The 23,821-nt window shown below is 37.9% G+C and overlaps 2 protein-coding genes across 4 annotated transcripts in view; one reads left to right on the top strand and one right to left on the bottom strand.

Moving 5' to 3' along the window:
• The window catches only part of RSPH14 (radial spoke head 14 homolog), a 103,998-nt gene that overhangs the window by 27,819 nt on the left and 52,358 nt on the right, over nt 1–23,821 (bottom strand). The gene's annotated exons all lie outside the window — the stretch shown is intronic.
• Nucleotides 1–23,821, top strand: part of GNAZ (G protein subunit alpha z) — a 74,449-nt gene that overhangs the window by 8,212 nt on the left and 42,416 nt on the right. For 2 of the 3 annotated variants that reach the window (XM_074921249.1, XM_074921250.1), the window contains one exon: nt 17,697–18,978. In XM_074921249.1, coding sequence (XP_074777350.1) covers nt 18,256–18,978 — 723 coding nt within the window. In that variant the 5' untranslated portion in view covers nt 17,697–18,255. The remainder of the gene's footprint in view (nt 1–17,696; nt 18,979–23,821) is intronic. The other variant, XM_074921251.1, reaches the window with a different exon arrangement.

Here is a 23,821-nt window from a genome sequence, read left to right as displayed (position 1 = left end):
AAATAATTATTTCAAAATGTATTTTAAAAATAAAGTTTGAACTTGCTTTGTCTATGTTTGCATTTGGTTTCTACATGTCAGAGTGAATGATACATGCAATGTGTGTCGTCCCCAGAAATTAACCTGGTTTCTTCTACTTTATAGTGAAACATGAAAATATTAGCAGAGAGAATTTTGAAGGTATTATTGTCTTGACCAAATACAGTGTTTAGGTATCTTCATACAGTATCTTATGCTTGGTGTTGCATTTCTCCAAATGTAGGTAGTCTGTGATTAATCAAAGCTTATCTATATGACTGTAACTTTGCATTTTGGATACTTTATGTTTTCATGATTTATCCATCAAGAATTTTTCATAGAACTCATCAAAAGCTTACATAAAAAAGTCAATTCAAGAAAATAATAAAGTACTTGTAAACATTTTTTTTTAAAGGAGGCCAGGTGGAATGCTGTCAGTCCATGAAGCACTGCTCTTATTCAGCTATGAGATATGATGTGCAAGTGGAATTTTTCTTAGACACATTGTTTACTATCTGCCTTTACCTATGTTGTGAAGGTTTATATTTGATGGAGTTACATTAAGATCACATCATGTTTACTTGGTGTCTGCATCTGTTTTGTCAGAATCATCAATTATAAATTCTGTATTTTCTAAGATGTAATTTAAAAGGATATATTTTTTCAGAGTTATTTAGTTATAAAATCCATATGAAATACTATTTTTCACTACAAATAATTTCTTCAGCTTGTATTAGGATTGGCCAGAGGCAAGTGGAGATGAACAGAATGTAAGATCTTTTAATCTTGTATGTCAAGATTAAAAGTTTTCAGAAAATAATGCAAGTGTGCAAAGTTTTCATGATTTGGCTCTTCCTTTAAACTTTTTGTAAAAGCCTATAGAAATTTCACCCTTATGGATAAGCTCCCTCCTGCAACCAACACAAAAGATGGGAAGGGACAGTTAAAATTATTTTTGTACAGGGCACCCATTTACACTACTTAATGACAGACGCATGAATCTGAAATACAAACCAAAATTGTCCCTCGTTCTTAAGAAGTAGGAAAAAAAGGTCTCAGAATAGTAAAGGAGACACAATCAGTATTATGATGACAATCTACAGTCTTGTTCTGCTCTTTCTGTGACATTCCTGTGTCTCTCAAAGAGCAAAGCCAGTTACTGGATATTTCCCTAATGCATGGAGTCTTCAGCAAGCAGAGATGACACAAACAGTTTACTTTATTCCTCCTTAAGTATTTGGTGCAAAATACACTTTGGGAGGAGGAGACTGCTAGTAAGCATGTCTGTCAGTGGCATTGCATCTTAACAGCATTACTGCCAGCTGGAAGAAATTGAAGCAAAATTCAAACTGGTTCAAGGTGGGTTGGGCTGAAAGCTAAGTCAGCTGTGAGCTCTTTAACTATTGCCTTCATCTGTGCTTTTGGTAGAGGTGGGAAGATAATTTATCAGGTGTTTCCCTGGAGCTGAGAGGTAAGAAATTTTACAGCCCTTGTTTTTTGGAATGTCTGTAGCTTTTTGGGTTGATATTAGGTAATGAGTTATTCTCTTACTACTAAGATGCATTCGGTGTGGGATTTTTCCGTCTTGCAACAATGAAGATACAGAAGCTGTTTAAAAGTCATAGACAGCAGTATGGGAGCAGTACCCTTGTCATCTTTCCTTACTTGCAATACTGACTCAAATAAATCAATTTAGAAGTCTTTGAGGTATGATGTAAGCTAACCAAAACATTAAAAAAGTATGCTTTTAAGCACAGTTATCCTGGAAGGCTACAAGTAGTTATCAGGTAAGAAATGGTAGGATAATTAACCAGTGGTACCTGAGAACAGGTCACTGAAAATACAGAACACCCCATCTCATCCCTGCTAGCTGAGTAATCTGAGTGGTCTCGGAAGTGTCCTCATACTCTTCTAACAAAGTTTTTAAGATAAATTATTGTTCTACTATGTGTTGTGGATATTTGCCCTCTCTTGGTAAATCTGCTTTGTGAATTTGGAAGCTGGAATTCATACAGCTGCAATAGCTTTTGTACCGTTTTGACCTAATAAGTCTCACTGAGAAACCTGTGCATGACCTTTCCACTGAGGTAGGGATGCATGCTGAGCAACCTCTAGCATATATATTATTTCTTATCCCGTATCTGTGCCTGTTTCTCATAATTGTAACAGTATCATCAGCCTTTTTCCTGCGTATCTCGTGTGTGAACTACAGAATGCTAACTAGTTAGGAATCCATGGCTTCTTATCGGTGGTAAGATTTCAGATTTATGTGCCATCTTAATGATAGGGTACAGAGTTACCATAAGTAATTTTTTCTGGTAATATGAGAAATTAATAACTAAGGATCCGTTGCTGAATAATGAATAAACTAAAGGCTCGATTAGCACCTTTCAGCTTTGAGATAATTTTAGTGCCACAACTATTTGAGTCAAGAAGAGATGTCACTGAGAGTAAAAAGAACAAAAGAGCAACCATTTAAAATGCTGCTGTTAAACCTGTACTGTGTGGTTATTGTCATACGCTCGTCTGGTTTGTGAAACTCTCACTTAAGCTGTTAGGGCTGCGTCATGCAGAAAAGCCTGCAAAACTTGGTTTTATTGCTATTAACAGTAGTAGTAGATCATGTATGTAGTATCATAAATCAACCTATCAGTTCTTCATATTTGATTCAAGAGCCTACTTCAAACAAAATGAATGAAACAATAAGGATCACAAAATGGTGAGCTAATTAATTAGGTACCTTAAAGAAGAGGAAACGATTCTACTTGAGGTGTGTTACAAGAGGGAAACTTTTCTGACCTCAGCATAGGAGAACCTGCACAACAGGAGAGACAGATTATTTGCAGGCAGAATTTAAGGTCTAAAGAACTAGCAAAAATGCTGTCACGGGTTTTAGTAAAAGTACAGGAACTGTGGTTGCAGGGCTATGGAGTTTGCAGGACTATAGGGAATAAAAAATTTGAATGCTGAAAATGTCCTTACATACAACACAAACTTGAATAGGAGCAGTAATTACCCTCCTTCCCCTTGCTTTCCACACGCACATGTATGTACACAAAAGTACTCGCAGTGTTAACAGGACACCAAAAGAATGACCAGTATGTGTTACAAAACTTGGAGCTACAATTGCTAATACCTGTAGTAGTAGTAGTACAATTATTAATGCACAGCTGAAAAATAATAAAATATCAAGAAAAAATGTGATTGGATTTTGGTTTATCCCTACTAACAAAACCAAATCCATCTATCATTTATATGTTTCAGGTTTGGGGAGAAATAACTATTTACAAATTTGCTGGAGGATGAAAAACAACAACTTTACTCAACCAAATCTAAATCACTTTACTGCTACGTTACTGTATACCCAGATTAAAAATCCATGCAAGCTTCCTTAGAAGATGGATTTAAATTTAACAGTTCATTTTGTTATCTATGCACTTGCAAAATAAGAAATATTAAACAGTACACAGTACCTACTATTTTATTTTTGTTATAGACAAAAATCTATTCTTAAAATGATATGAAAGTGATCTACAATGCTGATAGAATTTGTATAGCCTTCTGTAAAACCCTGACTAGCATTTGCCATAGTATGACTCAAAATCTATGTGGTCAGACTTGCCTTCTGTTCTTACAAGGTTGACTAGCCTATGAGCAAACATACCTAGTGAATCCCAACAGAAGCCAGGCTTGGAACATGTGTGTACAGGGAAGAAATCAATCTTAAAACACAATGATACTGATCATGCTTCAGTCTACTAGTAGTACAGGAATGATGAGATCATATAAAAATGGAGAGTTGAAAGATAGACTATTTGATTTCATATCTATTCTTACAAAAATTTTCAGCTGTAGATATTCATATACAAGAGTATGAATCATGAATTAAATACTAAATTTTCATCAGTAACACTGTCTATGTTGCTGGCAGTTAGGTATCCTGCTTGCAGTGTTTTAAAATACATTATGTTTGTTTTCATCCCGGTCAAAACCAGGTACAGGATCATCTCAAAACCCACTGAAGTCAACAAAACCACTCCCTTTTATGGTAAATGGATCACAACCATAGCACTTCACAGGGTTTGGGATATTTTATTCTAATTTTTACCTTAAACAATGACAGTGGTATTTATTCTGCTGAGGAATAACTATGATTGTGTCACTTATTACAGGTTGCTGTTTATCCACAACTACTTAAATTCCTCTAGCTCATATTGTAATCTCATTTAGTGCCAAGCAGAAATATTCTTGTTCTCAGTAGAAACCCAAGGTTGAATAAGAGAGAAAAACCTAACATTATTTAGAAACTTAAATTCTCCAGAGCGTAAGTGGTGAAAAACACACAAAAGAATATTGCTGGAGATGCTTGCACTGCTGCTCTGCCTGCCTTCTCTGGGTAAATCAGGCCTTCAGATAGTTAAACCTGCTCCTTCTCTTATTCACCCGCAGCCAACTTGCTTATTAAAAGACATTTTTAAAGTCTGATGAAAGGAATTTACCCACTCGAATGTTCGCTTATGTTCAACGTAATGAGCTTCTCATAATCCCTAGTTAGAGTCTGCATGAAGCGACTCGGATCCCTCTGGCTTGTGGCGGTGGGTGTGTAACCGCAGTAACTGCAGCTGGGGTGGAAGGAAGGTGTGATTATCCCTCCAGAGAGAGGGAATCGGAAAGGAGACACTGAAGAGAAATCCTAGTAGCTGCTAAACCTTGAAAAGGATGGTAGGTTTTTTATGGTAGCAGCAATTTGTGTGTTTTGCTTTGGTCTTTTTTTTTTTTTTTGAGGGGGGGTTGTTGGTGAAGGGAAAATGGTAGCTAGAGAAGTCAATGCATCAGAATACCAAGGCCTTTTCGCTTTATTGCGAGTGAAAAAAAACCTCTTACTTTATATAGGTCTGTACAGAACTTCATCTAGATGGCAAAATGTTGTAAAAAAGTATTCGCTTAGCTTTTGAAACCAGGAGCTAATTAGCGGTTGTACAATGCTGTACTTAAATGTTTCTGGTTGTGGGGTTATGTTTTGCTAAGTAGAAGTGTTTTGGATGGGGCCCAAAGCAATTTCATATCAGAACATGATAACTTCCTTCATATTCATCTTATTAAAAAAACCCAACCAAAACATGTCCTTTGAATTAGAGAGTAACTATGACAGTGGCTCAGCTGTCTGACATGTACCTGCTGAAGCTCTTCCATGCAGCAGGATTGCAAGACTGTCAAAGCTTCTGAATTTCAAAAGAGAAGCAGAATGAGACCAGGCGTAGGCTGCAGCTGTAATGTGTGCTTGGTAGCATACAAGTCCTCTCCCATGAGTCACACTTTAGAGAACACTGTGGATTCTGTTTAGACTCTTGGGATTTTATTTTTTTTTTCCTCTGGGCTGTGTTCTAATACTTCTTCCACTCTTCTTCTCCACTTCCGTGGAAAAAATCATGTTTAGTTTGAGTTGTTAAGGAAACCCATAGTTCTGATGTAGATACCTTCTGACATAGTTCATATAACTAATTTTATATGTGGCCCAAGGCTGGAAATTGCTCTCTACCCTACCTACCAAATTCATCCCTGATAATAGCCCTGCCTCTTATACTGATATTCATACTCTTTCTTCCTTTCTTTCCTTGTATTAGGAACATCATTTTAATCCACATCTATGCTTGTTGTGAGGCTGATAACTTCAGCAGGTTTGTCAGGTTTTCATTATCCTTCCCAAAGTTAGATAATCATGAGAAATATTGGCTTTATTCTTTCACAGTCCTGCTTTCCCCTCCTATTCTTTTCCATTTTGACCAGCTTTTTGATGCTCTTCCTGCATCATGTTGCTCTTTCCTTTCATTCTTTTTCTGAGTTACTGTCTCTGAACTCCCTTATGCTGTTCTCTCTTCACACAAATCTTCTATATTCCTTTTTTGATTTTTATCTCCTGTTGAGAACTTGCTGCTCCCACATACTCATTCAACCTATGTCTGTTTTTCTGTTTTTCCATTCACCAAAGATCTTTTGATTTGTTCTCCGTGAAACATTACTCATTTTCTGTTGCTTAGTTCCTAACTTTAACTATCACATCACCAGTCCATACTCTTGCTCAGCCTTTCTGTGAATTCAGTGTTAACTACTTCTACTGAAACTGTTTCCCATATTTTGTTTCCCAGATGACTTCTTCCACCATGGATTTATTCTCTCATTTTTGATTTTTCTTTTTTCCCCCTAGTGCAACTAAATTCCATATGTGCAGAGCCATCTTTACAGCTTCTGAGTCAGTTCTTTCCCACTGGCCTTTTTTATTATCTATATAGATTTCTGCCAGTGTGATATAGTAAGATGTGCCCATCTGCTCTTGTCAGCTTGTCTTTCCTTCCTCTATTGCTATCCCTTCCCTCTTTTTTTCATGGATACTGAAGTTTCTCAGTTTCTGTGTTTATATACCCTTTCCGTTTATCCTAGTAATCTTATCTAGCTTCTGTGAATTCACTAATTTTTTGCCTTAATTTTTGACTCTACTCTGGTTCTGTCCTTTAGAACACACGAGCAGAACTACTGTGATTCATTTCTATATAGAGTCTCCAAGATGCTTTCTCAACCATCATCACAGATAAAACTCATCTATTGTTTCCATGGTTCCCATTTACTGGAGCACCTTCTTGCCTTTTGCTTGGCCTTGAGCTTCAGTCTTTTAATCTTCACTGGTTGCTTTTCCCTATCACATTAAACAAACTTCTTGTCTTCAGGACACCATTATCTGTACCCAGGCCCTCAGGTTCTTACTACAGAGATTCTGATTTTGACCTCTGATTAGCTTGTGCCTGTCACTGGAACAGTCTAAACCAAGCATATTTCTGCCCTGTTATGTGACCTTTTGTGCACAAGAATAGAAGTTTCCTTTTACAAGGCTACATTGTTTTCCTGTTTCAAATCCCTCTTTACCTTTCTTTTGCTATGATAACTAGCAAAATTTCCTTATGCCTTCACAAAGTATTGTATGCAATAATGTTGAATGAGTGATAGTAAATCTGCCACTATATCAATGACCAAACCTCATGTTTACTAGCTTTTTTTAATGTAATAATCTCCTTAAGCTCTGTAAGATCTGTGAAACAGCAACCCTGTGATATGTGTCTTAGCTCATGAATCACCCACATATGGTAACACTGATGATAAAAGCTAAACAGCAACTCTAATGAAGACATAACCTCCACTACTGTCATCACCTGAGGTGCTTACAAAACACTGAGTGGGTACTGCATTTTGTTGGTTGCTTTATTACAAATTTTTAAATGAGTCTGATGTTTGCATGTCCCTAAAGCAGATGCTATGATATGTGTTATTTCTCCTTGCCCTTGTCTAGCAGCCAGGATTTTCTGCACACCCACTGTTAGACCCACTATAATATTCGTGTAATATTTAATTCTTTATGGAAGTCTAAAGGTCAGCTCTAAAATGACTGCTGTGGCAGATTCTGGTCTTAGTTAAATCACTGTGAAAGACAGGCAATTCCGTATGCAGTCACGGACACTACTCTAGATTTTCAGCAACACAACTCAGAATAGAACTGTCATATTTTTGGCTGTATTCAAGAATCAGTTGGTATTATGTACTGGTTGTGTTGACGCTGCTTCTCGCTGTTTCACGCTAGTTTGTGGATATTGCTAAAACAGATGATGATTTAAATATCTACCAAGTATTTCGGTATTAATGCTTTATATGATTTGTTTCTAACTTCCTGAAGTAAGTGGGGTGTGCATAGTTAAAAGAAAAATAACTAATAGGTTCTTCTATTATACTCCAATCTGATCTTTGCATTGAGATGGTGCAAACTTCAACGCCACTAACTAAAGATCAAGATCAAAACCTATCTTTATAAAAGCAGGAATTGAATGCTTGGTTTGTAACGAATCCCTAAAACTTAGATCAAGTCTATATGCTAAATTTTGACTGGGTGATACACTTAACTAGTGGATACCACTAACTAGCATAACTTGTATTTCAATCCTGCTAAAGTATGTTGGATGTTTTCCAAACAATTTACAAGATGTGATATGTAAACCTATGAATCTATCATCTCACTGCAGAAAATCTATCATATATCAGTTACGTCTAGATGACATCTAGGTCTATGACTACATGCAATAGCAGCAAGTCATTTTCTTTTGGGTTCTCCCCTACCTCCTTCTAAAACCTCCTTCTGCCATGTATCCCTAAGTGGCAATTCTAATAGCTGAGCTCAGGTTTTACACCACAGTTCTGAATATTTCTCTAAAATCACAGTGAGAATCAGCAGATGAGAACCTAATGGACCTACCAACTAGGTAGAGTGCTGTTTAACATCTCCGTTGAATACCTGGACAGTGGGATCGAGGCACCCTCAGCAGTTTGCCAACGACACCGAGCTGTGTGGGGCGGTCACACGCTGGAGGGAGGGGATGTGCCATCCAGAGGGACCTGGACAGGCTGGAGAGGTGGGGCCGTGCCAACCTCATGGAGTTCAACAAGGCCAAGTGCAGGGTCCTGCCCATGGGTCGGGGCAATGCCAAGCACAGACACAGGCTGGGCGAGGAGTGGGTGGAGAGCAGCCCTGCGGAGAAGGGCTTGGGGGTATTGGTGGATGGAAAACTGCCTGTGAGCCAGCAACGTGCGCTCGCAGCCCAGAAAGCCAACCGTGTCCTGGGCTGCACCCAGAGCAGGGTGAGCAGCAGGGCGAGGGAGGGGATTCGCCCCCTCTGCTCTGCTCTGGTGAGACCCCACCTGGAGTCCTGTGTCCAGCTCTGGGAACCCCAGTATCAGAAGGACATGGACCTGCTTGAGTGGGTCCAGAGGAGGCCACGAAGATGATCGGGGGCTGGAGCAGCTCCTGTGAGGACAGGCTGAGAGAGTTGGGGGTGTTCAGCCTGGAGGAGAGAAAGCTCTGGGGAGACCTTTGAGCAGTCTTCCAGGGCTTAAAGAGGCTACAGGAAAGGTGGGGAGGGACTCTTGATCAGGGGGTGTAAGGATAGGATGAGTGGTAATGGTTTTAAATTGAAAGAGGGGAAGATTTAGATTAGATATAAGGAAGAAATTCTCCCCTGTGAGGGTGGTGAGGCCCTGGCACAGGTTTCCCAGAGCAGCTGTGGCTGCCCCCTCCCTGGCAGTGTTCCAGGCCAGGCTGGACGGGGCTTTGGGCAACCTGGGCAAGCGGATGGTGTCCCTGTCCATGGCAGGGGGTTGGAACTAAATGATCTTTAAGGTCCCTTCCAACCCAAACCATTCTATGAACTGTGTTTCTGGAAAGTGTGCTGGAAGCAGTTGTCTGGGATGATAAGTCAGTGCTGGTGATAATGAGTTCATTCATGGCACTAGTGCTGGTCAGTGCCCTTCTCATCCCCTGCCCTGGGCTGAGGATTTCTGATTATTTTTTTTTTAACCTTGGCCTTATACCTTCTTTGATAAGCTTGATTATCCCTAACATGCACACATACCTGCCTACATGTATGTGATTTTTAAAAAATAACTTACTTGATTTGGCTTTCCTTTAAGAACCCTTTCCTTACTCAGCAGCTTCCATTATTCTGTCTTGATTATTGTGTGTGTGGTCCTCTTCTGGATAGGTAATGTACTTTAGCTAGACTGTGCCATCAATATGAATTTCTTGACTGACTTTGCTGTTACTCTCAGTTTGTTACCTGTTGCACAGCCATTAATTGATTTTTTGGATTTACCTTGGAGCGTTAGTGTAGAGGTTGGGCCCTATTTCTTAAATAGAGATCAAGATGGATCAAGTGAAAAAAGATTACTTTTAAAATATTTGAACATATATAAAACACAGCTACCACTGAGAGTGATTATACTTGAAAACTTGGTGCATTTCCTGATCACAAAGAGTATCTCAAGTTGGGCATCTAAGAAATGAAAATCACAAGCAGACATCATCTTTGAAAATAGGCATAAGGGAGTTAGTTAATATCACAAAGAACCACCATGACAAAGAGGAGTAGAATTCAGTAGTGTCCAGCCAAACATTCAGCTAATTAAATCACGACACTTCTTTCTTCACTCATCCAATTAATAAAATATGTATTTTAACTGCTGTAACAAGCCACAAAAACTACAGCTTTCTCTGCTATGTTTTCTTGTTCGATTATTGGATCTTGCCCATCCTTTGTTTTGGATGGGATTACAGTGCCTTAATATGTAATTAAAAGTTTTGCCATAACTTGTACATACAACTTCTGAGTACTTGAATATTCATCCTTAATATCTTTCTAAGATATCTTAAAATTTCCCAAATGATTTCTGTCAAACAAAAATTCTTAATTCTGTCCCAAGAGGTCTTATTGATATCTGTACCGTTCTTCTATCAAGTTGAAGCTAAGATTCTTACCCTATATGTGGAAAGAGAGGGAGTATCAGGGATTCCCACAAATTCTGCAGGCAGAAAGTTCACAATCAGGTTTGGTTTATGCTTCTGGCTCTGGAGAGACAGGCATTCTAATGGATGCAGATGTTTTTTCTGGTTTTCCTTAATATCAAATCGTTTCGTTCCTCTTCCTAAGCCTCTAGACTGGAAAGTCAAATTACCTTTGTCTAGCAAGTGCTTTCTTGAAATGGAATCTTTCTCTACTCTAGCTAAAACTAAAATTTTTCAGAGTCTTTAAATTAAACTTCCTGTTTTGTGAGAATGGCAAATGCAAATCTATACCATAAAGCTCATCTTCTGTTGAATTTGAAGGTATAGCAGGATTTTAAACAGAAGTTCTCAATTTTTTTAGTGTGGAAGCAGCACTTACTTTTTCCCCAGGTGCTTTGTTCAGAGGTTGACAAGCCATTTTTTTGTATGAAAAATTTCTCCCAACTTTTATTTAGAGATAGATATTTGATGGATATATTTTCAGTGTAAGTACTTTCCCAAGGCTTTAAACAATGGAAAACAGCAACCTAAATAATACCGTCATCCAACTGCAACAAAAAGTTGCACTGTCAACTAAGAGGTTGCATTAAGAAAAAAAAATTATCCAGTTGTCTTCTTCCTCTGTCATCTTTTTTCCTCCTCCTTTCAGTGATAGTCTAAAGGGGATGTTAGTAATGTCTATGGCCACAGTTTTAAAACAACTTTATTCTGTAATAAATGCACTTTAATCACCATACATTAAACAGTAAACTAACTTCTGTGAAATTATTTCAACCTTGCATTTATACTGCATGAGTGTTTGTGACTCCTTCTGGCTGCTTTCCTGGGTTCAAAAATCTGAACTAAATTCCTCATTCCTTATTAGCCTCAGTTCCTCTCAAAAAAAAAAGAAGAGTGATCCCTACTAAGTAGAACACTTGTCTTCTTCCTCAGTAAACTACCTTGGGTATTTCCTGATAGAACATACTCCCTCATGTCTTTTTCTCTTTCATTAATAGCATAAGAAGTGATTGAAAGTTAAAACCTGCAAAAATAAGGTTTTGTTAAAGTACTGGAATCCTCTGTGGATGTGTCTAATCATTAGGAAATGATTACATTAGGTTAGCTTACACTTGTAAGTCTTAGATGTGTGCTGCGCTCTTTCTTGCTAGATTTGCTTGCATTTGCTTTTCCATGGGTAAGTGCTCAAACAGGCAGATCCACTACCTCTAAACTTTCACATGAGTAAAGAGAAAGAAGCAGCGATCAGAACTAATAAACTAGGAATGTATAGCTTGGGTAAGGTTTTGGTTTCTTCCTCTGTTAGTGTGTGTTCTGTAATACTGAGTAGAATATCAGTCCTGAATTAATCAAGATTGCTGGCAACTGTAGCTAAAACTGCTGTGGAAAGTTTGCTGCAACCTTTTGAACTTCATTTTACTTTCTTCAAGTAGGTACTACTGGGGAAAAATTCTATGTATCATCTGGCTACTAGGATGGAAATACTGTAAAGAGATGAGTAAGATTAGGCTCCCTAAAGCTTTGTGTGTGTGGGCTGGTGGTGGTGAAGCTAAATTATGAAACTACTGGTATCACTTTCATTTGAGGGAGAATATAGCTTTGTGGCTGCAATGCCAGCTGAAATTCCTGCTGCTAGCAGCATACCGTATGCACAGACTCTATACTGACTGTGATAGTAACAGCCATTGGCTTTATTCTCAGCCTAGAAGCCAGCTCCTTTCAATAGAACCTTGGTCGGGCAAACATCTTTCAAGGCAGATTCTGTAACTCTGAGTTCCAGGATAACATGCCAGTAGCTAATGCAACAAGAAACAATAGTTGGATCTTTCCTTAGGGAAATTTTTACAATTTAATTGTGTTGTAGTGTCATTCTCCTTCCTCCCCACCCCCGTTATTTGGGAATATGCTGAGAAAAGGGATAAGCGTCTATGATTACAAAAACACAGATCGGTTTGCCCCTACCCATCACTTCTATCTTGCTCAAAGAGCAAGCCTAGATATGAAACCAACAATAATGTCTGGTTTTATTTGCTATAAAAGTATAGACAGAAGAACATGCAAGTACTAAACAACCTGCTCAGTTACATGGGCTTCAACAGATGTATATAATAAACCACTGCAGAATTTTGCTCGAGTATCCTTCCCACATCAAAAATGAGCTTTTTAGCATTACTTTGATAATCAAAATAGATCACTACTAGCTCAGGATTTGGGGCATGTTAATTTTATCTTGTGGGAAGAACTACCCATATTAGGCATGACAGGACAACTCATATATATAATCAGATTTAACAACTATTTTCTTAACGTTTTGAGCAGCCTCAACTGTCAGGAGAAGGCAGTATAATCTAGTCATTCAAAGAATAACATTTTTTTAAATAAAGTTTACAAAGAAATGTGCACAGAGAAAGGAAGCAATAGGGCTTTCTATTAGAGTTAACTGAGAAGACTTTTATCTCATTAGAAACTTACAGCCATGAAACACCTGCATTTTTAATATGGAATCTCATCTAAAAAAACAGCATAGATTTTTAGACTGCTTTATTTTCTGACTGTGTTCCAATAAAAAGTAAAACTGGTGAAAGGAAGTTAATCTTTATGTAGCCAGGACAGTAAAATGTACTAATGTAATAGTTCGTAAAGTTATTCTTTTTCGGAACTTTAAAAGTAGCGACTGTGAACATGGAAGATGTTTTTCAATGTATGTGGGAAAACTTATTTAAATAAACCAAACTTTCTTACTGTAGTGAACTATTTGAAAATAGTGTCTACTACTCTGTTTTACAAAGCAACAATAGAATAACCTCATTGTATTCCTACTTGAAATAGTGATACCCAAATATCATAGCCATATATAAAAAAAGGAAATTCAATAGTGAAAAACTAATTTACACAGTGTTTACATACTCCTGGTCTTCCCTACAATAAGGAGGTCCTACTCTATCCTTTTCTGTGTTAAACATATTAACGAATAGCAAGCAGAAGAGCTGATATGTAAAACAGTGTAGGATAGGAATGATGCATTTGAGTGTGTTGTGGAAATATGCACTAGGAAATACTCTACAGCGTACAAGCTGTCTGAAAAGAATATTTTTTTCTTGAAAATGTCTTTCTACCAAAGTGTTTGTCATAAGTGATTGTTGAGGCGGATAACATAAAGTTTAAAAAAGATCTTCTTATCTTATATGGGCATAAAATTTCCAGATTTATCATAAGTACTGATACATTTTGGAAGGAGTATGTATCCTCTTGCTTCTTGTCTCTAGCAAGCCTCTTTTTTTCAGGATGAAACTTGAAAGAGAGGCAAGGGACTTCCATGTGTGCTTGAAAAATTTTTAATCTTTAATCACAGGGATGTGTAGAAAATGTCACAAAGAATTCAACCAGTGATCTCAACAGTGACATGAAAATGCAGCCTCCAATGATGAGGACTTAAAGGAAAACCCAGTTTTAAATATTCTGAAGATGTCAGAATAAACATGGTTAATGGAGCCAACTCTAATTTTTATATAATTAAAATAAGAATTTGGCCTGATATCTAATACAGTAATTTTGTTTTCTCTGTGTGGCTGGAAAGTTACTCATTAAGAAACAGCTTTCTCAACTCTTATTTTTCATCTTCTGTGACCACTGGAAAAAGCTAATTAGTTGAAGAAGGTGTAGCTCATAATTTTGGAGTGGTTTCTTTCCATATCTTTGATTCATTAGAGTAAGTAAACTTGTGCTAATTACCATTCTACTAACGTGTATGCTATTATTTTAATTTTCTGCTGATTAATCTGTTCTTCATGTGCTAATGTCCTTCTGATGTGCAAAGGGAAGTAAGAAAAATACAGCTGATATTAAGACTCTTTTGTAGAATTTCAGACCAAGTAATAGCAACACATTGCATTTGGGATGAAGGATTCAGGCATCTTTAAGGTATCTAAAATGCTTAAATTATAAGCCTGTTCATACACTGTGGACCATATAGGCAAAGATGATAGATAAGCACTCCGAAATGTTGTGTAGAGATGACTTGATGTACTGACTGGATAACTAGTTTAGAGCAACCAAGAATAAGATTGTCATGGTTAGTTTTTGAAATTGCTTACTGTAGAAGTCCTGTTCTAGTTAATTAATGTGGATTTGGGATGGATTTACATGTGTTAGAGCATGGAGATTAAAAGAATGTAGTGAGAAGGTAGGTTTAAACAGGAGGAAGAACTAAGAGAGGAAGTTTAAATACTCTGTAGGAGATCTTCAGAACTGAGTAAAAGCTGCTGTTCTGAAAATGTGCATGTTACTAATGTTCTGGAGATCTAAGGAAAGACCAGAATGAGTGGGGTATCGAAGAACATTTTAATCAGTATGCTTCATATACTGTTTTTTGAGTGTTCACTCTTTTGTGCCCGGAGTTCCAGTTGTGGAATTTTGCAATGGTTTGCAACAATTATCTATTCATCTTCTGACTAAAATATAATGCTACTCTCATTACACCAGTATGAATTCTGACCTGTACTGACTCATCTTGGTAGTCATGAATTGTATCCAGGTCTGCAGTGATTCAACTATGTATCCCCTTTAAGCAGGGTTAGAGTTAGGAAGGGATTTAAAGATATATATAGAATCGGCAAAAGTATTTAAGAGTGAGTGATCGCAAGCTCAACTGTCCCAGGCTAACATCGCAAGAAACTTTGGAAACAAATACATAAAACTGTCATCCGTTGACTCTGTCCATGCTTTATATTTTTTTCTCTGATACTAAGGAATTAGCAACTGTTGTCATAACTGTTTGTCCTTCCATAAGCACGTGTTTCACATTCCCTGATACCTTCACATTTATGTACTGGAAAATGCTGAAAAGGAATTCAGTGTGTTGCCAAGATCCTGCCTGATGCCAAGATGCTCTAACAGGACAGCAGGGACCTGGATCTGAAAGCAGACATATAGACCCTACATTTCCACTTGTCAGGCCATCATAAATTAGAAGAGATCTTTAAGTGATTTTAAACATGTTCAGAGAGAAAGCTATACAAAATACAGAAGCTTAGGATAGCCCACTGTGACAAAGAATGTACGAATAACAGAAAACCAGTAATGCCTCTTGCAAAACAGAAGTCTGAGATCATTACACTTGTTTCTACCACCTGAGGAATGAAATCCTAGATATATAATTTATTTCCCCCTTCTATCCTCCCAAATAAATGTTCCAAGAATGATGTGTTTTTTCATGTAAATGTGAGATGCTAAGAAACTCAAAAAGCTGATCTTTATTCTTTATTTTAACCATATAACCCTTCTTCAGTGCTGCAGCTGGTGTAATTGTCCTTATCTATATCTGTGAAGCTCCTGCCTTGAAGTTTTTATGCTGTGCTATATCTCAATTAACATTATTTAAAGGTTAGCTTAAACTATTATTTGACATAATTAAGGTCTACTATGGTGACAGCTACTGGAAGGGTAAAGCCAGATCTTGCTGAAATCCCTGGATGATAATGACTTTTGGCAAGACAAAAACCAGGAGTTGTTAGATACTGTTTTATTGTTAAGAATTTCCAAACATGTACTAGTAAATGTCTATGCATTAATAAATACACATTACACATTAAAATAGAAGTCATGTAGATATAAGTCCATATTTTTCAACCAAAGCAGCGTGGCCAAATAGGAATCAGACTTACCCCATCCTGCTGTATATCTATATAAGTGAATCATAGGATAACTATGACAGAGGTGATGTGGGGAAAGGAAAAATACATATTGGCAAATCCAGTTCTCCATTTCAAATACTTAATTACAGATTAGTATTTTGGAGTGCTGAAAGATCTTTTGTTCGCTAAAATTTCCACTGTGATGCTTAAGACGTAGAGAAAGCAAAGTACCTGAGGTTACAAGCAGTTGTAGTTCAATTTCTTTTCTCACAAAAGCTAGAGGTTCAACATCTGGCTTGGATCATTCTGTCCCTCCCCTAGTAATATAAAATCATCCTCTTCAATACGCGTTGCCACATCTACATTGAAATGCTAGTAAGTTCATACTTGAAAACCTTCCAAAGACTTCTAGGGCAACTTTCAAAATGGAATTTGGGAGACTTAGTCTTACTAAAATGTAGTAGAAACTGTATTTCTTGAGTAGGCTCTGAAATTTTTCTTAAACTGACCTCTGAGGGTGTCATGTAGTTTGTAAAAATACTCACTGAAGACCCTCTAGACACAAGTAGACAGACAACAAGATAGGTGCCAAAGTGGGCTGGACCAGCACACGGCGAGGAAGCCGTGACATCTGTGATCCTGCTGCCCACTGTGCTCAGAGCTTAGTGGGAGCAGCAAGTCCTTCCTAGAAAAGAGGCAAGTTATCACCAATCAGCTATTAGTAATGTGTTTTCCCTCTGAGTGGTAACTGCCTCCTGCTGTTGCCTTCTGCAGAGTTCCAACTAGTAGGCTTAACCCCTAATTTGGGAAAGAGTAATTAGCAGTCACTGAAAAGCTGTCAGCCCTTGCTTGGGATGGCATTTCCTGTGCTTTTTGTGTGAAATATTCACCTTAGAGTCCCTGTTTGCTTCTACTGCATCTCAGAATTTCCTGTATTAGAAATGGAAGAGAGGAGCTTACTAACACCTAGCTTGACTATGGAAAGAAGCTCACAAAGTCTGCTGCGGTAGAGCATCACTTTATTGATTAAGCAGGATGCAGGTAGTATGTTTAACAGTGCTGTGCTCCAAGGGAAAGAAGATCCGTTACTGTAGCCTGAAAGATCAGTAACTCTCCCTTTTACAAAATCATGAAGCAAAGTTAATCACCTCCTTTTGCTTCCTAAATTAGCTATTTAAATGTTCAGTGTAAACAGAAAAGATGAAAAAATACTCAGGAGGACATCTGTCTGAGTACAAGATACTGATATAAATAGAGAGACTGGAAAAAGTAGTGAGTCTGTTTCGTTTTCTACTTCAGGAAAACCAGTCAGAACAGGACTGTGCAGGAAAAGCACTGCCATAAGCTCTTGCTGAGGGAGAAATTGGGGCACAGCTCAGCACTGTTTGTTTTCATGTAGGTTTAGATAATAAAACACAGAAGGCTGAAAGGGAGATTTGATTTACTATTGTTCAGAAACCACATTTTCTTAGGTCTGTAAGCGTCAGCTGTCCCTATGTTTTTGCTAGGGTTTTAGATTTTTGCTTTTCTTCACATATTTTTCCATCTGTATTTTCTGTTTGGGATAATAAAAGGTTTAAAAAGTCTAGAATAGGAGGAGAAAGTGAGTGGTTTGCAGCAAGGGAGCGGAGTCTCTCATTTCATTCATTTCTTTTCTCATTGTTTGGCAGGTGGAAAGCACAGATTTACAGAGCTGAACTGGATCAGCTGAAGAAGTGGGGGAAGAGAAACAAAGCAAGTACAGCACCACTGAGAAGAGCTTCAGCTTTATCTAGCAGCATCACTACAGCAACCAGAAAATACAATTAAAAGACAAGGGCTAGAGCAGAAAAGGTGAAAGTGTGGCTCCTTACCTTTGGACAGAAGGCAGCAAAATAATTATGCAGAACAGAAAAGAGTGTTTCATGGATCTAGCCAAACTGTGGCAAAGGGAAGTGTCCCTTCATTAACAGGAATGTGCCACTGTTTATGCACTAGGGAGGGGAGTGCCATGAGATCTTCTGAAGAGACTATTTCTGTGGTTGCTTATCTACATGTGTTTGCACCCCTGCTGGGACTGAATTAGGTGGTACAGGTATTGTGGTCCATCAGGTACTGGATAAACAAATATTTTTTTTCATTCAAGGTGTACCTGGCACGAGAACTGAAAGACACCGCAGATCTTTTTCAGAGAGGCAAACAGAGTGAGACAATCTCCAACCTTTCCCTTTTGTAACTGCCTGCTATACCATGGGATGTCGGCAAAGCTCTGAGGAGAAAGAGGCAGCGCGGCGGTCCCGTAGGATTGACCGCCACCTGCGCTCTGAAAGTCAGCGGCAACGAAGAGAGATTAAGCTCCTTCTTCTGGGTACCAGCAATTCTGGGAAGAGTACTATTGTAAAGCAGATGAAAATAATTCACAGTGGTGGCTTTAACTTGGAAGCCTGTAAGGAATACAAACCTCTGATTATCTATAATGCCATTGACTCGCTCACACGTATCATTCGGGCTCTAGCCACCCTTAAGATAGAATTTCACAATCCTGACAGAGCGTATGATGCTGTGCAGCTTTTTGCCCTGACAGGCCCGGCTGAGAGCAAAGGTGAGATTACCCCTGAGCTTCTGGGAGTCATGAAACGGCTCTGGGCAGACCCTGGCGTGCAGGAGTGTTTTTGCCGCTCCAATGAGTACCACCTAGAGGATAATGCTGCATACTACTTAAACGATCTAGAAAGGATTGCAGCACTGGACTACATCCCTACAGTGGAAGATATTCTGCGTTCTCGGGACATGACCACAGGGATTGTAGAAAATAAGTTCACCTTCAAAGAGCTGACTTTCAAAATGGTGGATGTAGGTGGGCAGAGATCTGAACGCAAAAAATGGATCCACTGTTTCGAGGGGGTTACAGCAATAATTTTCTGTGTGGAACTGAGCGGATATGACTTGAAGCTGTATGAAGATAACCAAACAGTAAGTGCACCTTCTGTTCCTTATGCTCTTTCCTTCTCTTCCTTTCCCCCTCTCCAGTATTTGTCCTTTTTTTTTCTCCCCTACCTCTGTACCCTCCCAAGGCAGTAACCCCCGAGTTCCCAGCCCCAAATGCGATTTTTCCCCACACCCCCAGTCTGTAGTAAAAACCCAGAAGCTATGATTCCTTTATTTGGATAGTTTTCCCCACTGGACAGATTTATTTATTTATTGAATGTTACTTTTGGGAAATGGAAGTGCTCTTCACATGACAGCAGATTTTTTTTTTTTTTTTTTTGGTGTGCCTTTTTGCTAAATGTTTACCTGGTTAAGTGTTACTTCAAACATCACTTAAAAAGACAGACAGTAGTGACAGCCTGGTGTACAGGGATGGTTAATTTGGACACCATGTTTTGCAAGTTCAGAGAAATTTTGGAGCTAAAATAGTTATAAGTAACAGGGTTTTTCCCCATGTTTTTCAGGATTTTCAATTGGAATTTGGGATTAAATTAATTTAAAAAAAACTTAGTATGGAACTCTAAGGTTTTGTTTATATGGTTTGTATGATTTGCCTTGTCCAATCAATAATTATTCCTGTTTAATCCCCTTCAGTGCTCTGAGCTTCTGTTTTTTGTAGCATACAAATACAGTAACTATGGAAAAATATATGAGAGCTTATGTATATGTAACTGAGTTTTGGTATCACGTTCAGGTTGCCTGAATTAACCTTTATAGGGTTTCATTTGAACTTATTTGACAGCCTTGTAAACATGATGCTTAGGAGATGGGAGTTTGTGAGTAGGAACCCATAACGATTCTATCATCTATTGGTTCCTAAACATGCTGTATTTATGTTTTAAAACAGCTGTCTTTCAGGAAGAATTAAAATCTGTACTGCAATATCATAAAGTTAACTTTTAAATGCTTGCACTTTTCTTGTACTCCTTTAAGCATCTTCAGTTGTTTTAGATTTAGAAATCTTGTTCACCAGTATCAGTTCCTGGAGTCCAGAACACCAGAATCCTTGTTCTTTTACAGCAGGTGCATTATGTAAGTGGTGTTGGGGAGCACATTGTTTCAAGAAACTGTTATATGACATTTCAAATCTAACTGGATCTCTACAGACACGGATCTTTCAGCCAGGTCCAATGATCTGGGTTTGGCAGTTGTCTATGGAAGAGGATTATTAATCAGCCTTAACTGACACCACTCCCCCACCATTTATGTGTAGTACACATATCTGTGTCAGACGTAGTATACTACACATGTATGTGCAAGAGGTGTATCATCTGTGTGATAGCTTCTAGTACTTGTATGGGTGTGACACTGCTTTGTATGCAGCTATTGCCTTTTCCCTTTTTGCCCTAAAATAATAATTTTAAGGAATGCCTGAAAATCTCACAACTGATTGCCAATTCATATAGACTTCTCTAAAATGATAAAATGGGGGAACAGCTTGGGAGAAAAGGGAATTTCCTCCACAGACAGACTCAGTGGAAGGGAGTACTGAAGCTCTACATGAGATGTCTGTCACAATGCAGATCTTGCGTGAATTTTCTCTAACCAGAAAAGCTCTACTCCTCTGTCCTGGAGAGGGGGCCAACTGTGACCTTCTTCACTGTGGTTACTTTGTACTGGACTTGTGTAATGTCAACATGGTTGCATACCCAATTTTTTCATTAACAATTGTTTATCAAGAGCTCCTGTGCTCTTTAAAGATGCCAAATACATGGTCATGGTTTTGATAATGTCTTGAGTAACTGCAATGGCTTTAATGGCTAAATGTGAAAGCTTCCCCAAAATTATGCATATTTTATATAACACATGCCATTCACCAGATCCCTGAGGCAAGGTGAACTACAACAGTACCTGAAACAACTTCAGTGCCTTCTATCTAGTCTGCTGTTTATATGGTATCACTTACCATAGAATCATGGTACAGCCTAAAATATTGTCAAGTGACCTAGGGTACTGCACAGTTCTGGTGGCAGGGATCTATAGCAACTGAGGTGGGGAAACTCCATGAGATGGAAATGGTTAGAGAAAATAATTCCACAGGTGACACTTCTGATATAATTTTCCAGAGTTTGTATTGGAAGCTGACGGCTGTCACGGAGGTAGAGTTGGAAGAAGATGCTAGTATTTCCTTTCAAGATGTATGAAAAATGCACAAAGCAGGAAGAAACAAATACTGGACAAAACCTGTAGAGCAAAACTTTCCAGAAATCTCACACTTGGCTTTCTGTTTCTTTGTTTCTACTGCTATACCTCTTAGAAAAGTCTTACCCTCTTCAAGTTCTGGGTTCTGCAACCACCTCCTTCTCTCTAAACCAGCATAAGACTAGATCATCACCAAAGAAACTATTTCCTTCGCATCCCGTGCATGTAGGAAAGGGGTTCTTTATGTATCGCTTTATATAATCTCTTATTGTTATTGGTACAGTGATTTCAACTCATTTGTATTTTTAATTGCTTTGTCTGTATTTTTGGCTGCTAATACAGTTTCTTCACAAAAATTTTTGTTATTAGAAGGGAGCTAAGTGATAACTTTGAGAAGCAATTATACTTAGGTTTAAACGAAGACTACAAAATTGTTTCCAAAAATACTCCCTTTGTTTTACAAGCTTGCCTTATATTGTTGAATCCCATTTGTGTGCACTTTCTGTGATTCTTTGGGGGGAAAAAAACTTACGGTCAAGAACATTCACCCAAGCTGAGTTTTGATAAAGCTCTTCAGAAATACTTGAATTTTACTACAAATGAAATATGCATTATGAGTACTAAATCTTTTACAAAGATGCTTCTTATCAGAAGGCAGCTAAGTGACAAGTTTGAGAAACAATTATACTAGGTCATGAGAAATATCAGACCAGAGAAATTTATTTTAAGGTAAGAAACCCCAAAAGAAGATTGTTACTTAATTTTTAGTAGCTTTGTTGAATTTGTCTGTATCTTTTTGTCATGCGACCATCATCTCCATGTGTCTGAGGCTGTTCTATGTGTATGGAATTCTCTCTTAAAAGATTTTTGCAGAGATATGATATTTTCAATAATCCTGTCAGCAGTGTTTGAACTGGCCCTTTTTTGTTGGTATAGCTTATCATATATATAAAATATTTCCCTATTCTTATCTTCTGTAGTGATTTTACAGGTTATGCACTGCACTTCCATTTTCTTCTCTGTACTACGCTGATTCACCATTCACTATCCTACATGTAGATTTATGCTTTATTGTCTGGAGATTCTTGTCTTGGCACTAGGGCCTTCCTACTGTAACAGATTTCTATATCTGACTTTCGTTTCATAACCTCCTCTTGACATGATAGTAGTATTGCCTTTGTGACAAAAAAGGAGAGGGACGCCAATAGTATTTCAGGGAGAACCTCCCTGTATGATCATAAAGAACAGGTTACTTTTGGCCCATCTTTCATTGGCTTTTATGCTTTATCCATAATTTTACTGTGTAGAGATGGCATGTTCCAGGTGTGCTGAACAAGCAGTAGTGTTAAACAGCTCTGATAGATAAACTATGAGAAGTACCTACACTGTTAGATCACTTGTAATGCAACACTGAGCTGGTCCAAAATGCATCCTTGTGTAGTATCTGTGGTGAAGAGAACCATTAAATAAAACTAGTCCGCTGTCTGTCAAACATAACACTGCTTAACAGAGTGTGTAAGAATCTGGCTGATTAAAAAAAAAACCTGTGAAAGCTGAGCAAATAATCTATATGAATATGATAACTTCTGTGCTTCCTGTTGACAGAACTGGATAAATGCTATGCATGAGCTCTCTCTTTATTGAAGATGTGTTAATATAATGATTGACAAATACGGTAAAAAATGAGGGGAAAAATGAGGAAATTCTGCATACTGGTAGGTCCTGAATATAGCTAACTCGTGACACCTGTTCAGGGTGAGATTACTGTAGTGACACCAGCGTGCAGAAGGGAGAACAAAAATAATGCCAAAACGATCAAATGTCTGGACAATTTTTCCTTTGTGTGTAAATTTAAGAGACAAAGTAAGTTAAACTTTATGCTGCCTGAAACAAGTGAAAGAAGGGGAAGACAGAGTTTTTCTGGAGCTTTTGTCTTTTTCCCACTCCACTTTATTTTGGGTAGCATCACTTGCAGAGACAAAATCACCTGACTTAGTAGTTTGTAGATTTGTGCAAACCAATGTTTTGAATTGTCTGTTCAACATATGTGAACATACTAAAGAGCAAGATAGTGAAAACTATAATTCCTCACTTTTTTTTTTCTCCGCCTTGTGTGCTTTCCTCAGTCACTCTCTATAACAGTATTTTTTTCCTGCTTATCTAGGGTTATCTGCCAATGTTATCTGTGTCTTTTCATTTCCACAATGTCTTATGAGGTTTTTTTAATACCTGTCATAAATATAGCCATATCTTTCCATGCACCATACCTAGTTAGTATGACTCAACTAGATAACAGCTGCCTCTTCTTTTGATAGTTGCAAAATTGGTTTGTAAAATACCTCTGGAATGCTATTGACTTACAATAAGAATATTATTCCTGACCAGCACTCTGAAAAGGTTGCCTTAAGTTTTTATATCCCCATGCTGATTTCTTCTCTATTATATCAAATAAATTACTTGTCTTGGTTTTCATGGTCCTTAGCAGCTGATTGACTCACTCTATCTTTTATTACATATTAAGATGTCATCTCTGGCCTTTGATAATGTTAAATTATCAAGTGATTATTATATTTGCCTTCTTACATGTTGCATCCTGCACTTAGTTTCCTGTTAATATCTAAGTGTCTCATCTTTATTTAAATTTATCCTTAAATTAATATGTGGTAGAGAATGTTAAATAATCTGT

The sequence above is a fragment of the Athene noctua genome, chromosome 17 (genome assembly GCF_965140245.1).
Source record: "Athene noctua chromosome 17, bAthNoc1.hap1.1, whole genome shotgun sequence".
Taxonomy (NCBI): Eukaryota; Metazoa; Chordata; class Aves; order Strigiformes; family Strigidae; genus Athene; species Athene noctua.
This window is presented reverse-complemented; position numbering and strand designations above follow the sequence as displayed.